Source organism: Perissodus microlepis, chromosome 23 (genome assembly GCF_051167445.1).
Source record: "Perissodus microlepis isolate ML-2025 ecotype Zambia chromosome 23, ASM5116744v1, whole genome shotgun sequence".
Lineage (NCBI taxonomy): Eukaryota > Metazoa > Chordata > Actinopteri > Cichliformes > Cichlidae > Perissodus > Perissodus microlepis.
The window spans coordinates 29,828,661-29,848,141 of NC_140482.1; the positions used below are offsets into that span (position 1 = coordinate 29,828,661).

The window sequence follows — 19,481 nt, forward strand, 5'->3', positions numbered from 1 at the left end:
AAACCGAGAAGCTGTGCCATCCAGATCCTTTAAGGATTTTGAAAAACTTCTTGAGGACCTTAAGTTGTTTCATCAGTATATCTATGAACTGTTATACAGAACATGTAAACAACAAAGTTGTTTCTCCCTTTCACATCTGCTGGACTCAGAGACCAGTGTTGCTAATCCAGGAAACCTTGTTTCAGTGAAAATGAGCTATCTTGTGTTGGGTTATATGACTGGAAAGAGGTGTTGTTGGTGCTCTGATCATGTTTAATCATAATCATTGATCTCATGAGATCAAATATGTGAATTTCTTTGTGAACTTAAACCTAAAAGATAATGTCATTCCTTTATTAAACAATTATTGTTTTCAGTTTTTCTCCTAAATATATCTATTTTTAATATTTTTGTTCATTTTTTCTTTTATTTCCCTTTTATTTCCTAGTAGATTTATTTTTAAACTGCCATTTTTTCCTAAAATAATTTAAAAATTGTCTTGTAAATATTTCCCTTACAATTTATTTAATTTTAAAAAATAAATATGTCTGGGGTTTTTTTTAATCACGCGGTTTCAACTTTTTCCTCTTCAGTTTGCCTTTTCATAAATATTACATTTTGTCTCATAAAATTTCCATTTTTCTCATAAATTTAAATAATTTATATCAATCTGGAACTTTTTGCCATGCATTTTTGTCTTTTGTCATTATAGCTTTTTCTTATGCTTTGTTTTTTTGCAATCCTTTTCTTTTAAATTTAACTGGTGTTTTTTCTTTTTTCGTAGACTTTACAATTTTTTTCTTGTAAATTTCCAACCTAAATCACCGACCCAAAAAAAACAACATTTTTTTAAACTCTAACATGCCATCTAGATAAAGTTGGTCTTTTTTCCACTTTATGCATTCTTTATATCTTTATTTGAGGCATCTTTTAATGCAGAAATTATAATAATAATAAATAAATGACATTAACTTGTTGTTTCCTTATTGTCCGCTGGCTGTAATATTTCCGACGGCACGTGAAGGCAGCAGAAGCCAGAGCGCTGCGCGCCCCCGTTGCCCCCCTTCCTGCCCGGAGTGAAAACTGAGAGGAAAAAGCGTCGGGAGCAGAGACCATGGAGGGGGAAAGCTGGATGTATTAGCTGGTTCGCTGCTTAGGGCACTTTTTACTCTTCTTTCGCTTCTACCCACAGAAATCAAAGCGTCTCAATGTGGAGATATCCGGTGTGTATTTTACGTGGCTCGTAAATCTCCCGAACAGTCAAACAATCAACTGCGAGTCGGACCGCGGACGGTTAGCACAGCCTGACTGAAAGTTAGCCCGCTCCGGCTAACTTAGCCCGCTCCAGCTACCACGAAAGGACAAAAAAACCCAACTAAAAACACGATAGTGAGTAAGAGTGTCGGGGCTTGAAGTAACTCGTAATGTTGCCTCCCGGGATTAATTTCAGATACGGATGAGAAAGAAATTCTCTGGGAACAGCGAGAACAACAGCGAGCCAGACAACCACCGTCGTTATGCTGGGGTTGATCCGCGGCTCCGCCAGCCCATCCGAGTCCCGAGTGTGGCCGCACTCGGTGCTCTGGAGGCTGGGGGGCTTCTTCTTCCTGCTGCTGCTGGAAGGGGCCGGCTGCCTGGCCAGCCCGGGCAGCCCCGTAGGCGTCAACAACAACAACAACAACAACCCCGGAGTCAACATCTACATGAGTGTGGAGGAGGTGAAGAAGCTCCTGGGTAAGGAGGCCTGTATAGTAATCCAGCTGTGTTCAAACTTTGCAATCTGTCCACTTGTGTATGTGTTTGTGTGCCCCTCACATCTGTAAATTTAGCTTTAAAACTTGGACGAACTCCACCGAACTGTTACAGCTAATTGTGCAGGTACATTATATCAATCATTTACAGCTGTGATTCTTTTCTATTATTTTTTTAGTGTTTCCTCTGTATTTGTAAAAGTAAAAAAAATTCCCATAAATTCTCACTTTTTTTCTGGCAAATTTGTGAGTTTTCTCTTCTAATTGTGTTAGTTTTTCATAAAATAATATTTTTTTCTTGAAATTGCCCCCTTTCCCGTATATTTCACCGTTTTTGTCTTTTGAAATTGCCCTTTAATCCTAAATTTGCCAGTTTTTGTCCATTTGATTCGTCAATTAGTTTGTGGGGGTAAATGTTTCAGTTTTTCTAGTGAATTTGCTTTTTTTTGGGGGGGGTTTCCCCCCAAAAATTCCCTCGTGAATCAGACGTTTTCTTTTACTTTTCTCCTTTTTTAATGTCGTATTTTTGCACATTTGTCTAATGAATCTATCTGTTTATCTAGGAAATATAGGAGTTTAAAAATATTTATCACTTATATTCTTGTAAATTGTCAAGTTTTGTCTTAATTTAAGACTTTTTTTTTAAAAGATTTTTTTGTCTAATTGCCAATTTCTTTGTTCTATTTGGTAAATTTGCAAGTTATTTCTTGAATATTTATTTAAAATTTTCCTGGTGAATTTATTAGTTGAGTGCCAGTGTCACTGATGAGGCATCAGTACTGTATATGTGCGGGTCAAAGTAACCTTTACATGTTTCTGATATGTTGTGATATAATTGGTCGTCCTTCCTTTTTTTTTTTTTTTTTTGTGGTTGGTCAGTTTATAAGGTTGTGTCTCATGATTGTTATGATGTTGCTGATTAGGATTAAATGTACAGTGGCATTAGAACATCAGCAGAATAATCGGAAGTGCTGGTTGTCATCTCATGACTGTGCTGCTGTTGGTGCAAGCCATCAGTGTTATGTTGGTTTAACACTGTCTGAATGTTTAAAATCTTAGTGACAAGGTGAAGCCAGCCTGTGAATCGGTCCTAAGTTGTTAATGGAGGGTTTGCTTTAGAAGTGTTGAACGTGCACTTTGAAACCAGCCATTTACCATGTGCACAGGCTAATGAAGGGGTAGAAGTGTTTGTATGTAATGTCCCTGTGGAGGGAGGAATCTCGTGTTGCAGCTCCTGCTAACTGACGTCTTCCTTTCGATAAACGGGTCATCTTATAGTGGCATCAGCAGAATTATGTTGTTTCTGTTGGGGAATCTTTTGGGAAGTACCTCCAGCTGCATCCAGCTTTTTTAACAGGACCGTGTGCTGGTAAACCTCCCTGTGTATGGGCCTAATTTATAGCAGGGACTTTTGGGATGTGGTGTTAAATCATTTGTTTGAGAATGACCGGCACTGTTGTTTGATTAGTTATTGAACAAGTGGTTATTTTGTGAGGTTACGTGTATTTACCGCATCACCAGGGATTAGCAGATTTCAAAACAAAAAAAATTACAATACCCTTAAGATATTTAAGGAAGTTAAATAGGATTTGATGGGGAAAAATACCCACTTAGTTTTCTTTTTCCATAGTTTTTGAGCCCTTAAGTCTTCAAGTACAGGAGATAGTCACATGAAGTCGTCAGGGCTGTTCTTCTACATCACTATGTGAATGTCTCCTGTACTTTGAATCTACAGGGGCTCCGAAAGGGTGAAGTAGTAATGTAAATTTAAAAAAAAAAACTTGTAATTTTGACCTTGATGTACTTGGAGGCTTTGTAACACATGAATTCAAATATTCACTAGAAAAAGTTGCATTTCCTGCGAAAATGCAGTGTGAATGCCTTGTAGTGTAATCTGAAAACAACAGAAGAAGGAGAACCTGTTGAAAAAACACTGTGTAGAAGCTGAACTCTTTGCTGAAAATGGCTCTATTTGAAAGGGTACACCAAGCAGTGTTAAGAAAGCAGATTACATGCAAGCAGGGAAGATGTGCGGCAACTGTCACATGTAGGATTCGAACCCTTGCCACCGGATCTCACGGCGGCTGCTCAGTCCACTGAGCCAAACCAGTTCTGGTTTAAAGCAAAGATATGATGAGAGAAAAAATATGCACTATGCAGAAGAAGCTAAATTGTGCTGAAAAGAGGTGAAAATGCTGAATGTTCAGCAAAAAACAGATAAAGAACCTGAAAATTGTCCTGAAAAGAGCAGAAGAGGCTGAAATTTGTGCTAAAAAGAGGTGAAAAGCTGAAATTTGTATGTGAAAGGGTACACTGAAGAGTGTCAAGAAAGCAGAGTGCATGCAAGCAGGGAAGATGTGTGGCAACCGTTACAGGTAGGATTCGAAACTTTGCTACTGGGTCTCACGGCAGCTGCTCAACCCACTGAGCCAAACGATTGCTGATCCCAAAAACAGATATGATGAGAGAAAAAATGTGTACTGTGAAGCAGAAACTGAAATTTGTGCAGAATAGAGTTGAAGAGGCTGAAAATTGTGCTGAAAAGAGGTGAAAATGCTGAATGTTCAGCAAAAAAGAGATAAGGAACCTGAAAATTGTGCTGAAAAGAGCAGAAGAGGCTGAAAATTGTGCTAAGAAGAGGCTAAAAAGAGGTGAAAAGCTGAAAAAGTACTGAAAAGAGGTGAATCAGCAGAATTGCTGCTGAAAAGAGGTAAAGAAGCTGAAGTTTGTGCTGAAAACAGTTGAAGAAGCTGGAATTTGTGCTGAAAAGTAGTGAAAAACTGAAAATTTTGCACAAAAAAAAAAGAGGTGAAAAAGCTGAAAATTGTGTTGAAAATAGTTTAAACAGTTGAACTGTTTACTGAAGAAAATGTTGCCATAAGCGGGATTCGAACCCGGCCTGCCTGCTCTAAGAACGGTTGCTCATCTCACTGAGCTAAAACATGGCTCAGCTCGGCAAGCTAAACTGGTGATCACACTGATAATGTTGTCCCATTCAGCAAAATGGGCCAAAAAATGGAATAAAAAGCTTAATATCTAAAAAAAAAAGTATAAAAGTTATGAGCACCAAAAGATATAGCACGCTTCAGCAGAAAGAGCAGAACAGCTTAAAGTTTGAATAGTGAAAATATTTGCTGATTTTGAGGGGTTAGGTAGGGACTTTTTCCAGATTTAATTTTATATGGAGTGACTGTGCCGTGTATAATTGCAGGAAATGTAACGAGAATTTCCTAAATTTTCAAAGAAAGGACTGTAGTCTCCCTGCCAAAATTATGCCCCCACCATTTCCCAAATTAAGCCCTTGTGTCCTCATGCCACATACATTCAGTATTTCATTGCCTGCAGCGTTGACTAGTTAACTGCCCCAGCACCAATGTACCACCCTTTGTGCTTTCTCTCTCCTCTTAACTGGTGTTGGATCGTTGGCTGACTCTGTCCCTTTGGGTTCCCCTTGTTCTCCATCACGTTACAGTTAATCTTCTGCTGCCAGACCAGGGCCTCTCTCGCGGTTTGTCTGAAACCTCATCTGGTTGTACGGCGAAATCTCTTAATGTTTGACAACTGTGTCTGCGGCGCTAAAAGTATGTGTGGACAGAATCTTCCATGATGCAGCAGTAACTGCAGGAATTAAACTTGCTTGAGAGTTGACTTGCCCGGTGTCAGCATCGTAATGTAGACAGCCTGCCGGAGAGTCTGACTGCAGAGTTTACTTTTGGTTTTAATCAGGTCTCTGTATTTTGTAAGATGTCAAACACATTTATGAAAGCAGATTTATAACATGCATCTACAAAAAAATGTAATTTCATAGGTCATAGTGGGGATAATTCAGTTTCTGCAGTTTTTTTAAGACTTCGAATAATTCTATCGGGCATTGTCAGCGCTAAGTTGCACTCCTTAAGGTAGCACTATCCACCTACCCATAATGCACATTTTGGGGAGTTTCTTTCCTACTTCCAAGCATGATGTTGGGCTTTACCAGCAGGAGAGCCTCATCCATATTTACTCGTGAGTTGTTTAGCATTCTGACCAAAAGTTGCTGCATATCAGCCAAAAAGCTAAAGGTTTTTTCAGTCATAACATAATCTCCTCTTTTTACTTTTCAGCTGTGTCATCATGACGAAAGCCAGTGACTATGCTGTGTCTAAATGTGACATAGTAAAAGTGCAGGTTAATGTGTCTTCAATAGGTTAGTTTGAATCTGAACTGACATTGAAACATAAGTCACAAACCAGTTTATGAGCAACTGTCATTTTATGCAAGGTACAGTAAGTTCATGTGTTTTATTATTCATTGCTGAATCAGTGCTGTCCCCTTACTCACTGTAAGAATGCTTTGAGAGCAATCTGTTGCATAAATAAGACTATCTACAACACTCAGGTTGAGTGGAAACAATGCAGCTTTTACATTTTAGTTAACACCATATGGAAACACCTTTGAAACCCCCAAAGTGGGGGTATTCAGAAGTGCACTTTACCAGCCTTCTGTGCAGGAACATGTCCGTGAATTCAGCTAGAGGGGGCTTTAATCTCCTAAAATAGTTTTCACTACCACAACAGGAAACGCTTGTATTTAATATAAAATAAAGCTCTGAACCTGAGGTATGTGCTTGGCCATGTAATTAATGTGTTATTCACACAGCCACTCTGTGTACAGTTACACTGTTAACTGGCCTGTGAGTCAACACATAAGACCCTTTTCTTGGGAATCTTTGGGACAGATCAGAGTAGGAAAAGCAGGTGTAAGTAATGAAATTGGCTGACCTGTTTTTCAGCATTGCTGCAGGTTGTTGCATTATTTCAACAAACAGCAGAGGGCAACTCCTTAAGTTTCAGGAACACTTTGAGTTGTATAGAAATCTATGGGAAAATAGACTCTCTTGCTTCATGACATCAGTAAACACATTCCTGGTGAGTTTATTGCCTAATTGGCTAGCTTCAAGTCTTGCTTGTGGGAAGGCTGCTTGGTATTTGTGGCCATTGAACCAAGCAAACTGTAGGCAAAGGGAACAGAATTTAGAATTTTTTTGGGAAACCCTGCATTTAACATCACTTAGGCAGGTAAATGATCAAGGATGTAGTTGTGTGTCATCTGCATAACAGCTGACACAAGTTATCAACGTTCAACTTCACACTCTGCTTCTGAATATGTTTCTATTGCAGGTCTGTCTTAGTCGCAAATGTAGGTGACACATTTGCATTTACATTACGAGATTGTTGCGGTACAGAGCCATGTATTAAATGAAGCTTCAAAGCAAAGAATTTGTCAGATTTTTATCACTGAATTATTCAACGTACTCGATGAATCATTGCTGCCCTAAAGTTGACCTTGAAGGGCTTGGCTAACGTAAACCATATTTTAATGTTATGTTAACATGACCCCAGTCTACACCCCCCCAACAAAGTATTATCAGAATTTATTCAAAATTTTTCGAGCTATCAGCAGCAAACACTACCAAAATCATTAACTTTTTGGTAAAGGTAATAAAAGTGGACCAAATGTAGAGCCTTGAGGAACACTGCAATTAAAAATGGAGAGCAGAGGAGCGTGGATTATATATAACCACAGAAAAGTTTCCATTAGAGAGGCGAAGGTGGAGAGCAGAGCTCAGCATTATAGATTGTGTAGGAGAATAGAGTGTTTGACTGTGTCAGAGGCAGCACTGAAAAAGCATTGAGAAGTTGTTGTTATAATAATAAAATGTAATATAACCATTTAATGTAGTGTTGGAGTGGTGTGTGCGCTTATAGCCGATGGACTGTCTGTTTTATTCTGATAACTCTACCAAACAGTCTGTCTCTCAGGGGGCTGGTAAAAAACCGGAAAACTCTCTGCTTGTGGATGACAGACAGGCAGCATCCCTGATTGATTTTGCATATGATAAATGAGTAGAGAACTGTCTGCCTCAAGAATCCACATGCATTCCTACCCTCAGCTCCCATATCAGCTCTTTCTCCAGGCCCACATCCTTGGTCTGAATTGTGTTGCAGCTGTGCAGCTCAGATTAAATTACTGAAGCAGTGCTCGAGCCCCAGGATCAGTTTAAAAGACGAGCCAACTCTTTTTACAAAACATTACACTCCTCCTGATATGAAGGAGCGCAATGAAGTTCCATGAAGGTTGAACCCATAGTTTGTTAATCACATCTGTAAGAAATTACATTTAAGTAGGGAAAGAGTTGGGTCAGTTAAGTAACAGCAGATCTTATTCAGAGGAAGAGGAAAGAGGGGAGTGTCTGTTAATCAAGTTATTCTGTTGTCCATAAAACATCAAAAACCGAAACAGGCCATCACTTTCTTACATCAAATGTAAGGATGGGAATCAAGAAATACTTCCATTTGGAATTCTAAGCTAAACATTTATACTTAAAGGCAAAACTTTACTGCTAAAACTTTAACTCACCACCACTTACCAAATGTGAATGTTTACCATTACAGCCTGTTAGATCTTCCGTTTTAGAGGCTTTTCAGAAACCTCTTAAAACCACCGTGACCGTTATTGTTCGTTTGGTTTTCACACAGACGCTGCATCACATTGGCCACCTTGGACTGCATTCATGCGGCCGTGACCCGAGCTGTGACACTGGTTTTACAGGCCTCAATGGCTTTCTTTGTGTCTTTCTCTCTTTCCTGTCATGTTGACCATCCATGCGATTATTTAAAACATGAAGCAAAAATAAGTTTTCTGTACATTCATTTACTGTCACCTATAATAACAACCTCACTGAGCCTATTTTTCCAGGGTATGATCCCCAGTGGGTTAAATCTGTAACACAGAAGATTTTTCTTGTTGGAAAAGCTGCATACAACATCCTTGTTGTCTAATCTTTGCTCTGTATTAGTGCAATGCTTTTCCAGAGCTCTGCAAGCAAAACGTCTGTTACCCCCTAGCTCGATAGCTAGCTGGGGGCAAGGCTCACTAGAGCCTGTGAGAACAGCGGACTCCCGGCAAATCGTTTTCAAACCCACTGCCGTCGTTCGCTACTCAGGTTAAACATATACAAGTCACTTAGATAACTTAACAATGTTATTGTTTGGCCTTTTTTTAGTATTTTATTTGTTCCTGAGTAAATCGGTTTGGCTGAGATTAAAGTTATAGTTTTTACACAGCTGAATAAACATCAGGCAGGCAACTGATTATCAGAAGTGTGAGATGCTCGAGAATATACTCCGGTGTCCTGTTATATTTTAGATAGCAAGGAGTTTATTAAACTTCACCGAAACAATCTGCAAATTTCATTAAAATTTAATAAATTATCATCTTGTCTTTATTTTTAGTTAGCACATACCTTAAACACTTAAAGCTGTAAGCTAATGATAGTTATATAAGAGCAGATGCTGCTGGTGTACGCTGTACGTCCAATGGATGCATGATCTGATTAGTCGACTAATCGCAAAAATAATCGGTGACTAGTTGACTATCAAAATAATTGTTTGTGGCAGCCCTATTGCGGAGTAATACGTACTGTGCTTCAATGTAAATTACTGTATTGTGTGTGTATAACCTCTTTTTAAGTTTTGTGCATATTATACATGGTTATGCTGAGGATATGTCGGCCAATTTCCACTGGAAATGCCTTTTGGTTAAACTGTAAGCAAGGAATTTGCATTTGCACTGTTAAATTTTTATATAGCTTTAATGCACATAAAAAAACAGCTGCTTGTTTAAGTGAAAATATATTGATGGGGTTTTTTTGCACTAATAAAGTTGTGGAGTTTTGTCTTGCGTCAGTTATATCGTTATCGCATATTTTCAAATATATATTGTGATAAATATTTTTGGCCATATTGCCCTGCCCTACTTTTGGGAATGGGAATTACGTTTAATGCATCTAAATTTGTTGAGAGACTGAGTCAGTTTCATAAAGGAAATCCCACAGAAAGCATCATAGTGGTACCAGAATAGTTTTATTATTAATAATAGATTGCATTTATGTAGCGCTTTTCGAAACCCTCAAAGCACTTTACAATTCCACTATTCATTCACTCTCACTTTCACACACTGGTGGAGGCAAGCTACAGTTATAGCCACTGACTGACAGAAGCGAGGCTTGCACCATCGGCCCCTCTGGCCAACACCAGTAGGCGGTAGGTGAAGTGTCTTCTTGCCCAAGGACACAACGACCAAGACAGAGCAGGGGATCGAACCGGTTACAAGATGAGCTTCCCAACCCCCTGAACCACGGTCGTCCTTAAAGGGCCCTTAATAACTACTACTAATAACTACAATATAAATATATCTAATGAAAAAAATAACTTTTTTTAAGACAAATAAGTGAAATAATGTTTGACATTCTAAGACGTATGAATTATGTTTATTATTGAAACACGTGATATCATAGTTTGGCTGCTCGATAACACAAGGCAATTTACAACTACATCGTGTATTACATGACTGTATTATTTTGGACATGTTGAATTACTGCTTTGCTGGTAGGTTCACTATCTGCTGTAGCATGTACAGCACACACGTACAGCATAAACATCTTAAAGATTAAAAAATCTCAATAAAACTGAAGATGTCTATGATAGGCTGATCAAGCATGTCTGTGGTATCCTTACTTAGTGTTCAATGCAATATATTTTATTCTTTATTCGACAGCTTTGGTGGGAGGAGCTGAAAAAATGTTTTTCTTCACATTTAAGCTTGTTGATCAGGTGGTTTGAAGGACTGTCACTGGCTTTTTACCTCTGAAGGATTTGATTATGATCACAGTAATAAGTGCCACTGTTGTCAACTCTGGAAACCCATTTTCTGTTTTAGGGTGCTGTGCCACCACTGCATTGTTTGCTATGTGTCAGAGAGATGCAGTCAGTAAGCGTCAAATAGTCTGAACAGTACGTTATGATGAACTGAGGTGCTGTTTAAAGGCCCAGTTTAAGATGAGGATTATTTTGGACTGCGAGTCAAGCAAAGCTACTCTAGTAAAGCTCAAGGAAAAAAAGATGGAGTGAAGATAAATTCAGAAAGACAAATGGAAAGAGAAAGATGCTAACGCCAGAGACGCAGAGGATGAACTGTCAATCATATCAAGGAATATTTTCAAATGTGACTCATTCAAAGATACTCTTAGACTACAAGAATCTAAGAGCAGCTGAGAGACGAATCATTTTATTTTAGTAGTCTAACATTAAACATATAAAGCTGGAAATGAGCATAATAGGTTTCCTTCAAAACATATAGATCCTTTCCTTTGCATGTCGTTGTTCCTTCCAAGGGGAAAAATTCTAGCTGTGTGGTCATGTTTTTCAGTCTCCCAGTCAGGCGAGTAGGTCAGAGTTGAGTGTAAATCCTCCAAAAATGACAAATAAAGCCAGATCTTTTTCAACATGCAAGCTAAGGAGTAAAACTCTACGTCCAGGTCGGGTAACAGGCTTTCCTCCCCTCCTCCAAAGACCTGAAAGACAAAGCCCGGGCTTTGAAAAAGAGCCTGTGAACAGTGAGGAGTGATTGGCAGCAGTATTCATTTCCTTCATGCCACTCTCCAAGGATCCCGTGGCTGAATAGAGGAGCCCCTGCCTTCACATCTTTTGTCTGAAAATCTCTGCACTCAGAAGAAGTTCTGCAATGCATCAACACGTTTTAGAAGATGGTTGCCCTCCTGTTGAAATCGGAAATATACTGTCATGTTTTCTTTCAGTATTGTAGGGTTATTTAATTTGACTTGAGAAATGTTAGGAGCAGGAGAAGCTTAAATCAGATGGAGCCTTTTCATCTTTGTGCTGTCCTGAAATAGGTGATATGCTGTGTTAGGGGAATGCACCTCCCTACATCTGACCTCATGCTCACAAGGCCTTTCAAAGGCTACTGTACAGTCGTGACCAAAAATTTTGCCAGTGGCCTCACTGCTAAAACGAAAGTTTTATTTATTTGCCAATAAGTTTTTCGATATGTGTGAAATCCTTGTGATTGTTGTTCAATAAATTACAGAAACATGTAAAAACAAACTTTGTGCCACTGCCAAAACCTTTGGCCACAACTGCACACACAAAGCCAAATATAGATGAGTAGGTGTGAGATGAGAGGCCTCGTAAATGACCCTTTATTCAGGATGAAATGAAACGGCTGATCATTTTCTCAGTGAACTGGTTGATATTTGTTGAGTAAACAAATGAGTCCCTTTTGAGCAAAAAGTAACCATGAATGAGGAGCCTTTTAATAGGACAGTCTTCCTCAGATTCCTCTCCCTGCCTTCATTCGTGTCTGCCCTCGGGGTGCTCCAAGGAAGAAAAGAAAGAAACTGATGTACAGCCTCTTTGAAGTGAGTGAAAGAAAGCCACAAAGATGGTGACTTAATGCGAGTTTTTCTTCTGGCTTTAAGGAACCCTGAAGTTCATCTAGTGCTGTTGTTTGCAGGCCATCTGTAAAAGCTCAGCGGTGCTCTTCGTTCAGGAAGTTCGGTCATGCTAAATTCACATCATTAAGGGGGATTCAGTTTTTTATTCCTAAACTTGGATGCTAAAACTCCTTTTTAGTTACTGGATGTAAAGAAACTTCTAAAAGTGGTTTTCTGCAGAGAAAAGCGACTAAAATGTTTTCAGGGAAAAAGATGTTTTCAAGAAAGAAGATTGATCCCAGTTTAGTTCAGTTTTAACACACGTTTACAGAAAATATGCAAAAGAAAGTGTAAAGTAATGTTTCCGTGAGTGTGAATGTTAGACGTTGGGCATCATGTAGCTGGTCTCACAGCAGAAACGGTAATGAAAACAGTTTCTTTATGTTCATCGGAAACTTTGGAGACTTAGACTTTTAACTGTTTTATGAACTGCTGTGAGATGTGTTGGACTATGAGATTAACAGTTTGTGAAGTTGTTTCATAAGCGTGTTATTTTCTTTTATAAGATGATGACATGACGCTATTAAGAAAAAGTGCCAGTTAGGCTGAATAATGATGACAGAAAACAAAATAATCAGAAGAGAAAAAAATAAAACTAAATTTAAAAAAAAATGTCTTAATGTATTCATTTTGACTTTTTCCTTTCTTATAAATCAAGCCCATAAATCAAATCCCGTTACAGCAATGCACTGTAAGAGCTGAGATGACTAACATCTTCGAGGAGGAAGTAAAAACCACAAGGTTCGTGTATTTTGAACCAATGGAATGATCATCAGTTGAATTCAGCTGCTTTTGTCTCTGGATCAGCAGTTTGGTGTCTGTTTCAGCTTTCTTTCACTGCATGATGTGCACGTCTCCTGAGGCACGAGACCGCTGTCGCCTGGTGTTCCTTTTTTGCCCCCAGCAGGCATCACACAGTGGATGCAGACCACCAGGGACAAGCAGTTACTAGAAAAAATGAAAAGATGCCCAGTGTGGAGGTCTTTGGTTGCTCTGACGTTTGTCTTGGTTTTCAGTAATCTGACCCATAAACAGGACTGACTTCACAGCGCTGTTGTAAAGTCTCATCCTGCCCTTCTGCTTGATCTGCATATATTTCCAGATAGAGTGTAGCCTGCAGAAAAAGCTGTTTTTAATTTTATCAGGGGGTTAAAGACCCTTGATTTTTTTATTTTACAGTGACATAGAGACCCTGATTTAACAACTAGAAAATTGCGAGCTTCCTAGCTACTTCACAGGCCTAACAAATGTAGCACTCGCACAGCCCAGGAACTGGACTTGGCTTCATTTTCCTGTTCTTGTATTTTCCATAGTACGTATGTGCTCCTAGCGTTATCTTTCCAGTCATCTCCTGAGACTGTAAACGACTCTGTCCCAGCCTGGCCTACATATGATGCACTTAAGCTCCCCACCCCTCAGACCCCTGTACCGCAGCTCTTTTATGGGACAAACTGGATAGAACGAACTTGATTGCCTGTTGAATCTAACTGTGAGCTAGATGGCATGTCAGGTGACTGCCCGTGGAGAATTGGTAGCTCAGCGCCTCATATTAGAGCCAATGTTATCAAAGCAAAAAAGCTGGTTATTTGTTTGTTTGATCCAAGCTAAAATTAAACCCTGCCCTACATTACAATTATATATGTCTTTTTCAGTTAGAAAATAATTTAATAATCTCTTTTTTGGGGGTGGGGGACTTTTGATGTGGCGTATACTGATTAAAAAAAAAAACACCAACTGAGCCATAGTGTGTTGTCATGCAGGTTATTATTAAATCCTACAAAGCTGTAATGGCGCCAATGGAATTTTACATATTAAAACACTACAAGAAAGCTGTCATTTAGAACTCTTCTTTTAATGATTTATAATATGTGCATGATGCTATAATGTGGAGTCATGATTATCCGGTTCTTTTAATATTTGTTCTTGCATACTATTTTTCTGTGCTAATGTGCTTTTTTTGGGGGTCTAGGCAAACTGCTACACAAACATATTCACGTCATTCAGTTGGAGGGGATTTCTAAACTTAGTCTTATTTTAGATGTTACTGCAACAGGCTTCCTGTACCTGCAGCAAAATACCTTATTCAGACATTATTACCAGTGGAATAGATTTGAAGATTTTGCAGTTGCTTATTGCAACATCTGGGATATATGCTGCTTTAACTTGAACCTCAACTCAGCTAGCTTAACCTTATTTCCAGTCACACTTGAAAATCAGGCCTTTTCGGTGAGTAGCTCCACTGCGGCTCTGATGTCTTTACCCCCCGCCTCCTTCCTGTGTCTGTGGATTTGTTTAGAGTTTCCAGTTGATAGGGTTTCACGTGTGCCCTCATTTTCTCCTTCTTTGGCTTGTGTGGCCACTATCTTTCCAGAGAGAAGCTGTAAGGAGTGTTTATCTCCTGAGCACTCAGGGATGGAGGCTTTGGGAGGTACAAGAGGGTCTTTGTTATATCTGCCCTGGACTTTGCCACCTGGCCACTACCACCTTTTGTTCTCCTTTTTCAAAGTCTGCAATGTGATCCACAGCTCGCAGAGGAGTGTTGACTTAAAATGTAGTGACACTCTGCTAAGCTGAATTTCATATTACTGGCTTATTGCTGTGTTTTATAACTGTGTAGATACGGGTGTATGAAATGAAATGGTTTCACTTTTGATATGAAGGTTTCAAAAATGTTTCTTTCAGCACATTATTCATTATTATGGGGTATTTTATTTTATTTTTTCCCCTTTGTCATTAGTTACCCTGTTCCAGTGGGAAAGCTCCCTACTACAGTAGCTTTGCATGATTTACAGTTCATAATTACATTAGGAAATATTTCAAAAGACTCTTGAAACAAAAACACTGAGGGGAGGTCCAATTTATTGACTCCATTTAGTGGAGGTGAGACATAGAAGACGCCGATTGGCTACAGACTCGTTTTTGAAAATGGACATTACTCAAGTGGACATTAGAGGAACTGAAGTTTTTGGCACTTCAGTTATTCAGGTCTGAACCACTAAGAAAAATGTAGGAAGAGGGATGAGCGTGAGTAAGCTCCTCTCCTCTGTCATGGTTAGAATCAGAGTTGTTGTGCCCTTAAGGAAAGTCCTCATATTGTGGTGAACAGCAGAGGACTGATTGTACTGAGCTGCTCTGAGGTGTAGTGTGTCAGTGTGGTGCTCTGTGTGGTTTTATACATCATCTCATGTGGCTTTTTATAGGGATTTGAACATATGTATGTTCTTTCTTTTTACATTACTAGTGTCAGACTAGGACGGCGTCCTCAAATGTTCACCAAATCTTTATTCTGAACAGCTTCTTCATGCTATTCATTTTTGTGGTGCATCTCGTTTCTCCTAGATTTATAAATCATGCATACTGTATGTTTTTTTTTTTACTGACTCAGAATGGACCTTTGTTACATGACATCCGTCAGAACTTCATTGGTGTGGTCAGAAAGATCATTCCATACTATTCACTAAGATGAGATATACTTGAGATCTATCCCAGAAGTTGGGAAAATCCTGTTATAGCAGGCAAAACATTAAAGACTACATATAGAAAACTACATACCAGCTTAAATAGAGTAGAGAAATGGCTGACTAAGTACTTTTTTTTCCCAGTTAACTTGAAGAATTAAGTACAAAAATCAAGTACAAAAGAAAAGCATTTAGAAACTTGAGTATAATACAAGTGAAAGCCTAAAATTAAAATACAAATACAATAAAATTATATATAAAACACTGATTAAGTGTTTCTGTGACTTACTGAAGTAGCATATTTGGATTCTTTTCTTTCCTTTTAAGCTATGCTGTGTTTCATCAAATTCACGGTATTATTGAGGACCAGGAATATGAAGCCTCGGCTCTAAACGTCTGGGATGAGGACTCACTGAAGAACTGGACATCTGTGCTAGTTATACACTTATTCAGGCAACATCTTATCCCGTCTTTCTAAATAAATGACCACACTGAGCTGCACCAATCACGGCCACGTGTGGTGCACAATGAGGCAAACGTTATTTTTCATTAATTATAATTGGCTTAATTTGTAGTTAACCACCACAAACCTCCATAAAACATTATTATGTATAATTAATTTAAATATTCTCCTCCCAAACTTTGCACTCTGAAAGAGAAACTCCTACAAATAAGGCCAGCTCCTAAAATTACAGTGTCTGTACATTTTAGTTGCAAATTATTAATAATATGGCTCCTTGGTAAATCCTGACAGTAGGTCTTCAATGCCAGCTGGCCCTAGTGTTGGTGAATCTGGCCTCAGTAGATTCACTGACTGATCATTGGCAAGGCACATGTGTATGTTGGGAGCATTGCTGGTAATTCTTACCCTCCGTCCTTTTGCGAGCCAAGTGACTGAAAGTGAATGTATGGTTTTATGTCACCGATCCACCATGCTACTATCAGGGCTTAGCAAAGAAGCTTTTGTACAAACACTTCAGCTTTGAAAAGCACTTTAAATGATTTGAGCCAAAGCCTTATTCTTGTTATTACTATAACTTTATTATCTTCGGCTAAACTAGTTTTGAATCCATTTTTCCACAGAGCAGGGGCTGTGGATTATTTCCACGGTGTCTTACAGTGAAGTGGAGGGAATCTCTAGGATGGAAGGAATGTTAGGAAGGAAAGCAACCAGAAAGAGCAAGCGATTACAACGGTCAGCTCTCTGAAAGCAGTGTAATAGTTGAATTACTGAGACATAATTTAAGGGATCTGAACTTTAAAAGAATTTCCATACAATAATACTTCATAATAATATGTTTGTACTTTTTTCTTTGTTACTTAGACACTGGTTACCTCACGGATCTCTGCAAGTTGGGTCACGCACTGCTTTCGTGTCGTTTACTTTGCCGCTGTGCCAGTATATTGGTAGTAATTTCATGCATGAATTTTTTTTAATGAATTCTTCAGATACTTCCATACGAACAGACAAAACATCCACTGTATTAAATCATCTGCTGTTAGGAGCACTGTTAAGTTTATTGACCGGGGCACTGCATTAATTGTGCATCCTAGTCATATGATTATGCAAAAATTAATGTAAGGCAAAAAATAATTCTAGTTTTATATTGCTCAAGTGCTTGGCCTGATAACTGTGGGTTTCTTTATGGATGGGATAAGAAATGTGGCATCGGTGGTGAAATGCTGACGACAAACTGCTTAAATGCTGCAGTGAAACAGAAAAATTGTGCTGGAAATGCCAACAACACGCTCTCAAGTGTCATGCTGGAGAAGTCTGAGTTAGCATCAGAGCTGGTGGCATCTCTAGTTGTTTGATGTGCAAGGCACACCACTAATCAAAAGGGAGTCCTTTTTACAGACACATCTCCTGGTAAAACTGTTTTTCATTCCAGAGAGCTGAGTATTTAAGTCAGGGATTAAAGTGCAGTGCATGGTTCAACTTCCTCCACCTCAGGAACCACTTATTCCCCATCCTCAGTCTGTGTACACTTACAGGCTGCTGCTGCCACGGCCTCCGATTCCTGTTTTGAAATTCTGGCATTTTGGGTGGAAAGTGCTGTGAGAAACTTGAGCCACTCTCTTCCTCTTGGAGCCTTTATGCCTGGCTGCATAATTTAATTGGTATAAGAGATGTGTGTGGCCTCATGTTGAGACAAGGGGGGCACACAAAGTTGAGCACGAGTAAGGTAATTACCAAAAGTACAGACATTCTGTACTCAAGTAGAAGTACAGTTACTAGTGTTTAAAAATACTCCAGTAAAAGTTGAAGTACCGATTCAACTTCTTTACTCAAGTAAAGGTGAAAAAGTACAAAAGTAGTTCCTCAAAGAACATCTCTACCACCTATTTTTATGCAAAGCTAACTAAACCTTGTCCCCCATTAATGTAATAATGAAATTATATTAGTAGATAGGAATACAAACTTTATGTTAGTCTGATTTTCAATTCTAATAAAGGTACTAAGCTTGAATCAGGTAAGTAGAACATGAGCAGAGAAAAAAAAGGAAAATAAAAAATAGCTTTATTTTCTCTTGCCTACATTGTAGAGGTTGTCTTTGCCTCTAAACAGGTGGGGGGACCCTAAAATCAGCTGTAGTGGCTCAGAGTGGGAAAAGAATTACAACTTACAATAATTTCTGTTGAGAGCTGCAGTAGATTTTCTTAGTGTACAGGCTGTGGTAAGGTGACCTGCTGCTCTTTGTGGGTGTACACAATTGAATTCAACCAGATGTGAGCAGATGTTTCATGAGTTGTCCTGGCTGATTTCCATCCTCTACACTGACAGTATGTTTATGCTGGGGTTTTTTTTCTAGATGGTACAAGGTTCTTACGAGAGTGGATTTCAGTGAATGAATCTCAGCATCACCAGCTTAACTTCAGATTCAGCTCTGCTATTCTTAATGTACCTAACTCTGACCATGAAACCACGGACACTGTGCACACACTGTTCTTTAGTTTAAATCCATCACAGTACAGCAAACTAACTTGTTTGCCCTAAAAAAAAAAAATCAGTCCCTTTATGCTTGCTAGTCTTCTGTAGCTACGTGCTGAAGTACTGAGATAGCAACTTATGGGCACCTGCAGTCGTTCCGGTGTTGTGTCAAAAAACAACACTGGCCCACTCTAACCTCTGAGTATGACACACGCTTGTGCCTGTTTGATCTCGTTTTAGTCGACATTTCCTGGTGATTAATACACAAAAAGGAGTGCCTTTCATGTGTTACTGTTTAGGCTCAAGTCTGCTTGATGTTGGTGGCCTGCAGTGATGAAATAACTCCCTTCAGTTCCGACAAACCAAAAGTAACAAGCCTGTTTTAAGAATGTAAGAAGTAGAAAGTACAGAAATAAAAAAAAATAATAATGTAGTGTGTAAAAGTAAAAAGTTGTCAGACAAATAAACTCAAGTACAGATACCTGAAAATTCTACAGTAACAGAGTATTTCTGCTTTGTTTCTTCCCACCCCTGTTCCTGTTTGGGCTGTGTGCTCGAATCAGCATGTAGTTCTGAAGCTGCTGGAAAAGCAGAAAACTGATTTCTGATTGTGAGCTGGTGCCGATCCAGGTGCAAACTTGGGTCCTGATATGATCAATCAGATCAAAGTTTCAGCCTGTCCCCTCAGAATCAGTTCTTTTTTAAAACACAACTTTAATTTAAGGAAGTTATGCATGCATTTTACTTTGAAGTTATGAAAATTTAAAATTACAAGCTAGTCGAGACAAAAAACATTTACTGTGAACATTCCCTAGTCTGCCTTTCAGCACACCCCTTTTCTTTCCATGCAAGTCAAATCCCCCTTTTTTGATTTAATCATCCAAAGTCTTAGTTTCTGAGTTTTACCTTTTCACATGCTAAAAATGTGATCAACAGAAAAAGAGAGAGCAGCTGTCTTGTTCTTTGGACTCGTTAGAAACTTTACGTAACCCTCGTCGCCTCTGTTTTTAATTGAGCTGGTGTAAGAA

The 19,481-nt window shown here is 38.9% G+C and overlaps 1 protein-coding gene across 3 annotated transcripts in view; it reads left to right on the forward strand.

Annotated features, from left to right (window-relative positions):
* The first annotated feature begins 1,028 nt into the window (after positions 1-1,028).
* Positions 1,029-19,481, forward strand: part of ryk (receptor like tyrosine kinase) — a 54,560-nt gene continuing 36,107 nt past the window's right edge. For all 3 annotated transcript variants that reach the window (XM_084920973.1, XM_084920975.1, XM_084920974.1), the window contains exon 1: positions 1,029-1,713. In XM_084920973.1, the coding sequence (XP_084777099.1) occupies positions 1,497-1,713 (217 nt within the window). In that variant the 5' untranslated portion in view covers positions 1,029-1,496. The remainder of the gene's footprint in view (positions 1,714-19,481) is intronic.